This window comes from Atta cephalotes (genome assembly GCF_000143395.1).
Source record: "Atta cephalotes unplaced genomic scaffold scaffold00058, whole genome shotgun sequence".
In the NCBI taxonomy this organism is placed as follows: domain Eukaryota; kingdom Metazoa; phylum Arthropoda; class Insecta; order Hymenoptera; family Formicidae; genus Atta; species Atta cephalotes.
The window spans coordinates 643431-653867 of record NW_012130122.1 but is presented as its reverse complement, the minus strand read 5'-3'; the positions used below and the strand labels follow the sequence as shown (position 1 = coordinate 653867).

Sequence of the window (10437 nt, the reverse complement as noted above, 5' to 3'; positions counted from 1 at the left end):
TAGTAATATATATATATATATATATATATATATATATATATATATATATATTTACTAATATATATAAGTACATATCATAATACTTTCTTTTTAATTTAAATCTTATAATTATTACTAGCTATTTAAATGAATTCATTACTGCTTAATTTAAATATTAAAAGTTTCATATTTAATATATTAAAATTATCTGTAATAGTGAATTTTAATCATTACTATTAATATCACTGTTATTCTTTTTGCAAAATTTATCTTCTCCATTGAAGTAAACTTAAGCTTTATGTATTATATATACTTGCTGTTTTTAACTTTGCTTCTGCTTCTTATGAAGGGAGATGAATCCTCCTAATATTCATTCTATGTTTTTAATCATGAAAATCTATAATGAGAAACAATTTATATCTATCTTATAGATGTACTGATAAATGTGTATATGGATATTACAATTGTCTTGATATTTCTCTTTATTTTACGAAAAAAAAAAGTTATTTTCCCTCAGTTTCTGATCAACATTCTCTTTTCATGATTTTTTGATGGTATTATACTTTATAATGTTCATGAGTATTACTCTATATTACTCTGTGTTATTTTGCGAACTTATAATTTTGTGATAAACTTTTATAACTGTCGGATTAGCAATGTATCTCTATTTCTATTGTTTTGCACAAAGAAGTTCTATGTATCTCCTATTATCATCTCGTGTTATATGTATTTTCTTCTAAATGTTATAAAGTGGCATTATGAAAGACACGATCCAATAAATAATTATGAATTACAACTATCAACAGCTACAGCGTCTGATCTCGTTGTGCAAGTATCCGAGCGCTTTTCAGCAACATTTTTTTTTTCTTTCGCATTAATTGTCTCTTATTTCTTTAAATCAAGATTAATATCTTAATATACATTTATGATGTATACATCTCTGATAAAACATTTCATAAATATTGTTATATACAGGACTCGGTGCATTTATACATATTATATGATCATTAGTATCGTATATTCGAACTTTCATAAATCTTCGTTTGACGCGAACGTGTGCGAAAGTTACTCGATAAAACTCCGATCATTTCGGCGTCGACCGTATAGGTTAGGAATTCGTAAACACGCGGCAAGAAGGACGCGCATAATCGTATCGCGCAATACATTTTCACGACGAACACGTTCCATCGCGATTCTGCTTTTACTCGTCGAGAGAGAATAGGTTCTCTCGTTCACTTCGTCGACGAAGACGACGTTGCCGAGCAACGAGACATCCGCTGCTCGTTCATCGAACTTTTTCGTATTAATGATTACTCAAGTGTGCGTCATCTCTTATTTTTCGCTTTCCAAATTTCCTTAAAACGTTTCGAAGCAATGTGACGAGCGTTCCTCAGTTGTTTACTAGTGGTCTGTTTTCTGTTCCTGCACTAGAGTTTCCTGCAAGTCTAAAAGTCTCTTTCTCGCTTTCGGTAAACATCAAACATATACCTATTTCACTTTAAATTCCAAAAGTGTACACTGGTTCAGCCACAGAAAATAGACCTTCGTTCGCGTCCCGAAGTCTTTCCTTGTTTTTTTTGTGTGTTTTCTTTAGAATGAACATGCAAAATCTGTTTTATACCTCGGACAAACTTGAAATTCCTTTATCTCCGTTCCTTTATGTTTTCTGTCGAATCTTAGGATAAACCGGGATGAGCAATCGATTGATGATTCACAGTTGAAAGGTTGAAAACTCGGTCGTTCGCAGAGTTCAGTCAGCAAAGGAAATTGGAGACATTGAAGTGTTCCGAGTGTTCCACGAGCACTTTTCCGGAGTGCTTTCAGAACTCGCCGCTGCTCGGCGTCGAGGGCGTGATAGCATCGCCGCGTCGCCGGACCGACCAATCGGTGATGGGAAATCGCGCGCCGATACGAAAGCGGCCAATGCGGCGCGCGCTTTAGCCGCGTATCGATTGGCGAATCGTGTTTTCAATTCTCGGCCGAGAGTAGCAATTATTCTTCGACGTCAGCCATTTTGCGCGAGTAGTGGCGAGTATCGTACCGCCGATTCCTGCCGCGCGTTTAGATCGCGCGCGTCGATTTGTTTACGCGCCTCTCCATGTAAATAAATATGTATATACGTATGTAACCGGTATATACATAATTTGAACCACGTCTCCCCCACATTCTACGTAGGACGTGGTGTTAACTACGTGAACGTGCGCTCGCGCATAACCGCGTCAAGTTGAGGCAGAACCTCGGTGAACCTCGGTGAAGGAACTGGTTTTAGTTTAACGTTGATGAAGGAAAGCGCGATAAATCACAAGTGGCTTACCAACGACGTTTTGTGACCAGAGTGATCATTTAGGGATAGATCTCTTTAGTGGCATAACATCTCGAGTACGTTTGTTACCTGAATCTATTCTCTCTCTTTCTCTCTCTCTCTCTCTCTCTCTCTCTCTCTCTCTCTCTCTCTCTCTAGTTCTCTTTCTTCCGTGCGTTCATTTCTTTCTCTCTCACTCTTTCTCTCCCTACCCCAGCAGAAACGATGTAACTTCTGCGCACCAACAAACTTTCTGACGTGTACGTGAGCGCGAACGATGTGTGTGCACGCGGTGTAATGAGATATACAGGCGCGAATACGACACGGGAAGATGTAACCTTCTCATCAGAGAAGATATAGTGACCGGGACCTCATGCGTTCTGTTTCAGACATTAGCGAGGGCACTCCCAACTCGTCAGACGACAGCTTGAACGATCAGCACTTGCTTCTGGATTGCGACATTTGCGGTGAGCGTTTCACCTCGAAGAAACCGCTGCGTATTCACATCAACACTCATCTGAGGAAGCTTCGTATTGTCCTCAAGAGGGTAGCGAATCCGAAAGTGGTGAAGGTGAAAAAGGAAACATACTGGCTGGATCCTGAAAAGACCGGTTTGTTGAAGTTGACCCTGAAGAAACAAAACGTAGCTGCCGAATCCTTGAAGCTTACCTTAAAGAAGTCCTCGGAGTCGGAAGATTTCACCGTAGTGAACAATAATTGTTATCCTGTTATTCAGTACTATCAACAGAGAGACGTGGCAGGTGCTAAGGAAAATGATCCACGAGGTGATAAGGCAGCGGAGAACTCGATCAACGAACCTTTCGAAAACGTGATGGTGGACCAACAAGTGAGTCTCCTTGTAGACTCTGATGTTGAAGAATTTTTTTTTTATTTTCTGTTTGTGTTCTCTTTGTAGGATGATTACGACAATGTCAAGTTGGACACCGATCATCAAAATCCTCTGGAAGATAATGAAAGACCGTCCACAGAAATCAATGAGAGCGACTCTGATGTAGGGAGTGATATGGCAAATCCATCTGAGAAGGATGATCAAAATGTCGATGATACACCAAATACCGATAACTGTGACAGTTCTGAAAAAAGGCTTTCAGAATCTGAAGATCATGAGGATACGGACGCTTTGGAAGCGACATGCAGAGAAACTATTGAAAACTTGAAAAAACTCGGTGAACAATCAAGGTAAGTTCATGGATAATAATATTGGATATTAATAAATATTATATTATTGTTATTATCAGATTATCATTATGTTGCTTATTTACTATAACATAATTAAGAAATTGTCATTTTAGAGTTGCTTACAAAAAGAAACAGAAACAAAAAGAAAATAAAGAATATTTATTCTTCAGTTATTACACTAAAATTATTAAATTATAAATTTTTCAAAACTTATGTACTGAATGATAAAAATGTTATAATGTGTATATGATTTAAGATGAAAATGGCAAGATAAAATCAAAGAGAAAACATGAAACTTACTTTGTTATAAAGCTTGCTTAATAGTAAATTTTCAATTTTTGCAAATATGTGATAGCCTTCACATTCACTTTGTTTATACAAATTTTTATGCTGCAACTATCAGATATTTTGATCATAATATTTTTTTTCATGTAATGACTAATAAAGATAGAAAGAAATTTACAATGTGTGAATGTCCAAATCAAATGCAATCTAAATTTAGTTTCTTTATAGTTCCAGATCGACTAGTCAACTAATTGACAATTCGTCAGTAGAAGAAGAAGACGACAGAAGTGGATCTAATATAATACATAATCTTGAACAGAATCCTTCCATCAGCATTAATCCAAAGTCTTTCACATTTCCTAATCATGCAACCGAACGCGCTCCGGTATGCAATAATGAAGATAAGAACAGAGAATCGACTGATGCATCGCAAACACAAAATTTCAACTGGAATCAACTATCTGATTTATCAAATAAGAGCAATGAAGACTTCAATAAGGAAGATAATGAACAACAGGGGGATACTTGTAGTGATGCTAACATGGATAATGCTGGATCGATTTTGCAAAGTTTTCTCATTGAACATCAGAGGCGCAATCCAAATGAGGTGTCGTTGTCGAACAATATGTCATCTAACGAAACAGCAGAGTACGTGCCCCTTGAGAAATTAGCGGAGACTGTCAACACATGTCGTGTTTGCAATGAAAAATTCAAAGATATTGCCCATTTAGATGAACACCGTAGTAAAGCCGGTCATTATCAATGTAATATACCAGAATGTACCAATCTCATCTTTCACTCTATGGTGGAGGTATCGATACATCGAGCACAAGTACATGGTACTCCACTCTCGCCGAACGTGAGCCAACTGTCGCCTCATCATTTGTCGTCGAATACAAATACATCACACTTGGGTCAAGCCACACATTCGCCTCATGCCGTTTCTGCCTCGTCCGTAGAGGTATCATCAACGAATGGTTCGCATCCACTCAGTAGGACTTCGCCCTTAACGTCGCCACATCAGACGCATTCACCGACATTTAATGCGACTGTGGCAGCAGCGGCAACAGGCGGTGCTACTGGCCAACAAATGCAAATACCGCCGGTAAACTTTGAACAACTACCACCACCTGTACAGCAACTGGCCCAGCAAGTGCAGCGTATGCCTCTTCCACAGACGCAAATGCCCCCTAGTCTTCCTCCAGGAGCCAACACAATGATACCTGCACCAAATTATTTTGTACAACCACCAGGACGACCACCATTGTATAGAGTACCTGGACCACAAGGAATACATTATCCACCCCATATGGCACATTTGTATCAATATCCTCCGGGTCCATATCCTCAAATACCTGCACCTCCTCCGCAAATGCATCCCCAAATACCCCAACAAGTTCCACGGGGACGGTATCCATCAGCATCTGTTGTTCAAAATAGCAGGTAAGCGTAAATCTTGCATACAGACGCGAGCATTTTCATTAGATAGTATCTTTAACTTTCAGGGCACCGAGGTTACCACAAACCACGGGTCCAGTTCCTCGTCAGCGCATGAAAAGGCCTTTGCAACAACCTATAACGCAACAAAATAACGCTTCTGCAAAACAGAGGCGAATGGATGTTCTATTACCTGATAGAAATGAAGACGCAGATTGCCATGTCATAGCTCAACAGAAAAGAAATGACGGATTACCTGTTATTCAAAATGTTCAAGGAGCTACTACACAACAAACTAATAGAAATGATTCTACGATACATCTCACCGATTCAATCACTTTAAGTGTTCGGCAACCTGGTAGGTTTATAACATATCATAAAAAATCAATTGTTTCAAGTTTTTTTTACTGCTTACATTTTTTTTATGCGCCTGTGTAAAGTGCCTCTTCTATGAAATTTGGTTTCTATGATTTCGTCTAATAATTTTTTTCAGTTACTTTTATGCAAACAAAATAAGTACAATTTATTTTTGCAATGATTGCGTTTAGTAGAAAAAATAGTGTTGCTATTATTGTAAAATTCTTTAATATGATTGGTTCTTATCCTTAGTTCCTCACTGTATCTAAATGTATAAACTGTCGTCTACAATGAACAGTAGCAGTAGAGGCTGTAGATATGTCGGAAGTAAGCTGGTTTTTCAACCTAGCCAGAAATGGTTGATCGATCAACCTCAAATTGATGCTGACTTAACGTCGCTCGGCGTTAATTCGATATTGCTCCATCAATCACTTGTAGCTGAGAATGTAATAGGGCGCAGAGTAAGTCCGTAAGCGAAATGGTTGAAATCTATTACTTACATCTCCAGCTACAAGTGATCGATCAATATCGAATTAATGTCGAGTGATGTTGAATTAACATCGGCTTGACGTCGAATCTCTATTGCTACCATTCATTGTAGACGACGCATAAATCAATCGATTGAAAATTCTTATGACAATTGCTGTTATTTCTGCTGAAGCTAATTTTGACATTTTATTTTAATGAAATAATGCTTTGTCTGCTATTTACTTTTCGTTTATTTTATTTTGTTGCATATATATGCTGCAGTTGTATATAAAAAATATGGATCTTTCAAAGAGAATCGTTATATTACTATATTCGCAGAAGGGGTGCATTACAATAAAATAGCATTGTCTTTTACTAATCTGAAGGTTCCATCCCAGCTCAAGTCCAGAACACGTCGAATCCGGGAGGAAAGAAATCCGATGCCAAGGCGGTGGCGAATGTCCTCGCGGCTCGAGGTATAACCGTTACTCCAGCTGCAAATAAAAATAAGACAAGTGAACAAAACAAACAGCAAATACCTTCCCAGCAGCAGCAGAGGCCATCACCTTCACAGCAGCCTTTAAATGTTACAGCGCTCAATCTGAATTCTGCTATTTCTATCATACCAACTAGTTCACAAAGAAAGCAACAAGAAGGGCAGTTTGCTGTTCCACAAAACAAGCAAAACAAATCGCCAATCAATGACCAAGTCGAGCGACCTCCAAGACCACCAACAGTGGATCTAACGCAGGATACTCCACCGCAGATGCCAGTAGTTAGACGTGGTCGACCGCCGAGGTGAGAATGGTCTATATCATTGCTCGCATTTTATTCTTCTATCTCACAATTATGATTAGATTTACTAATCAACAATCGTAAAATACAATAAGACACAATATTTATCTTTTCTAGAGCATTATTAACGTGTCAGGTATGTGATAAGAATTTTCAAAATCAAGATATGTTGACGCAACATATGGCAACTCATCGAACGACCAGCAAATTGCTTCACAGGTGAGTTATAATTACTTCGCTCGTGAGTTTTATTTTCCTTTAAATAGTAACACATATGAGAATAGAACTGATCGATCCCTTTCTTTTTAAGGTGTAATCTTTGTCCAGCTCAATATCCTACAGTTCAGGCGTTAACAACGCACAAACAGACTTACCACAAAGAAGTTGATACCGTGGCACAAAATGGAGGCACAGAATTAGCTTTGCCTGTCGTGGATTTAAAGTCGCCACATGTTTTAAATCGTTTGGCAAATTTGGGCATTCAAAATTACATACCCTTATCGCAGTTAAGTGCTCAAACCGGTGGTTACTTCGGCTTACCGATAATTACAATAGACGGTGCGAGAAATACAAGCAGCTGCAATCTGGGTGCGCTTGGTGCTACCTCCATATTAAGTCTCGGTCCTCTTAAACATATATCAAATGGCTAATTGGACAAATTCGCATTCGGCCTATTTTACGTGTGCAATCACACTTCCCCTTGATTACTATCCTTTTACTAATTGTTTTACTTGTTGCTGTATTGTCAATGACCATGACACACGACATGTCTTGATTTCTGAAGAGAAAACCGTGATATAGTTTAAGTAAAGTCGTCATATAATTGCGACATTTTATATATAAAGAATATATTATTGTATTACATACAATGTTCTTTATATGAGAAATGCGAGATTTATTTGTGAATTTTTTTTATCTTATGAAAAAAAAATCGTTGACGGCTGACTTAGACGTAAAATTTGTTAATTTATATTTATAGACTTAAAGCAATACAGTATTCTTCGCATAAAACTTTTCTGATTAAAATTATACCACATTTTGATAAACTAAGATTTTAAGGCCCAAATAATCTAGAAAATTAACCCTTTTGCTACAGCAGAGCACTAATCGAGGAAATGCTATTATCATACAAAAAACTACAAGTTTTTTTTGCTTTGCCGCGGATAAAATATTTATTTAAATTACTTTGTGATAATGCGACAGATTCTAAAATTATCTTAAATAATTTTTTTATTGTTCTGTATAGACCAATAGATATCGTTTTGTAATCCAAACACGCGTACAATGTATTCCGAAATGTATTGATGATATTAAAAAATCCATAATTCACACTTAGGTTTTCAATACTATCATACATTTTGGAACATAAAATCAAACAAAAAGATATGGAACAAAAAGATAACAAAATTATTTTTTTAAAGAAATCTTTAAGATATTTCAATATCTTCGATGTTTTGAACTTTTAAAGAATCTTTGAGATATGTTTTTTTAGCATACTTATTTGGAAACTTATTCTCATTTTAACTTTGCCCACGGTAGATACGTATCTATTGTGCATTAGGGTTATGGCACACAAAAAACTTAAGCAATAAAACATAAACAATTAAGAAATCAACATGTTGCTACTATTTATGTTATTAACTTACAGTTCCTACTGTGATTGGCCAATTCGTTTATTACTTACGTTTTTGTGTGCCATGACCCTTATAGTGGGCGTTCGTATGTAGGAATAGCTTAATACTCGGTGAATATGCAGAATATGCTCTGTGGCCATTCGTAGCTAAAGGATTAAAATACACACGGTATGTAATATAATTACAAAAGGAAATCGTAAACTATGAATTATTTTGTATATTTTTTTTAATAAAGATATCAAAAATGGAAAAAGTTCTCTGCTAAACTTACATGTTCCATATATAAATTATTTAACAAAAAGTAACTGCTAGATAGTTTTTCTTTGTTAACGCAATGCTTTAGCTTTAAGAAATATCTAATAAAAAGTTTTACAAGTTTCTGTCATTAAAAAACAACTACGACAGTATCAGAAATAAAAGGATTGGGTTGTACTACATAAAATTGTTGATTTTTAATTAATTTGAAATTGAAATAAAATATTTCAATTATGATATTCATAGCTTGCAACACAATATCATTTATAATTTTCTTTAATCAAATTAAATTGTTTTTTGTCTTCTTCATAGAAATAAGATAATTTTTTAAAAATAATCAATATAAAATGAAAGAATTGTAAATATTTTTTATATGGAAATTATTATTTCCATATAAAAAATTATTAATTTATATGGAATTTGAAATTACGACATAATGCAGCTCAAATAAATAGAAATATTAATACGAAAGAGAACTCTGTTAGTGAAAGGACTATTCGATGATAATTGATACATTTCCTCAAAATCTAAATCTTGAAAATGAATTAAGATAATTCCAAATCCTAAGCCTAATGAGCCGTGTTTTGTTGGAATAAAATTTGTTCTTTCTAAAATACGGTACTTTTATTTTGGTCAATAAAAACAGCAATTTCTTATGGTACAACCTAATATATAAAATATTTTAAATGTGCAATATATGCGATAAATTATGCTGATGTACCTAATCAGACAGAATTATTTTGCCAGATAACAAAAAAATATTTTAAAAATTATATTGAGAAAATTATATCTAATATTGTTACACATCCATCTTAAAGAATTTATTTACTCTGACTGTTTGTTCAGAAGGAATTTGAGAATAGATTGAATACAAAATATTTTCACATTAAGAATGTATTTCTTTATAAAAATATACAAAATATTTATACAGAATAATAACGTCATAAATTTCTGCATATTGAAATGCATAAAGATTTTTCCAAAGATTTGAAAATCAAATATTTTTTAAATCTATATTACTTTTTTTTAATCTGACGAAAGAATTTATTGATTTTTTAAAATGATTTCATGATTTCAAAAAAAATTGATAATAATAAGATTGATGTCATAATAAAATATATTCTTTCATTGAACGGTTTGGATGGATACTTTTACAGAGATTATAATTATCGAAGCAGTTGGTACTGATGAAAAAATATCCGGAAATGTTTTCTTAAAAAAGAAAGCTATTATTTTATAATTGACGAAATATCAAACTACAATGTATTAAGTTGTACATATACTTTGTATAAAGAAAGACAAAAGTGATTAAAAATATATTCCTTTATACTTGAGATGTTTTATAAAAATATTAATATTATGTGTGCATTATCATATGCAATCTTTATTTATTATCATTCCTATTAGTTACAATGCAAATAAGTATTTTCATTCTTTACATTGCGTACGTTGTATGTCTTCTATTACATTTATTTTCTTTACATATATCATTCTTTATATTAATTTATAAACTTTAAGTAATAGTCATCTGTCTGTCGAATTTATAGAAATGATCTATCATCGCGACTGATAATGAGATATTAAAATATTGTATATGTGTGTATGATAATAAAAAGAATAATGTATGTATATATATATATATATATATATATATATATATATATATAATATATATANATATAGTANATATACTTCGTACGACATACGATAAGAGTAGAAGTAGTG

The 10437-nt window shown here is 34.3% G+C and overlaps 1 protein-coding gene across 1 annotated transcript in view; it reads left to right on the top strand.

Moving 5' to 3' along the window:
- Positions 1–7473, top strand: part of LOC105623514 — a 9198-nt gene extending 1725 nt beyond the window's left edge. Inside the window, exons 2-8 of the mRNA XM_012204906.1 lie at positions 2671–3128; positions 3198–3481; positions 3995–5209; positions 5272–5561; positions 6415–6826; positions 6941–7042; positions 7134–7473. Of these exons, the coding sequence (XP_012060296.1) occupies positions 2671–3128; positions 3198–3481; positions 3995–5209; positions 5272–5561; positions 6415–6826; positions 6941–7042; positions 7134–7473 (3101 nt within the window). The remainder of the gene's footprint in view (positions 1–2670; positions 3129–3197; positions 3482–3994; positions 5210–5271; positions 5562–6414; positions 6827–6940; positions 7043–7133) is intronic.
- Positions 7474–10437: the final 2964 nt, after the last annotated feature.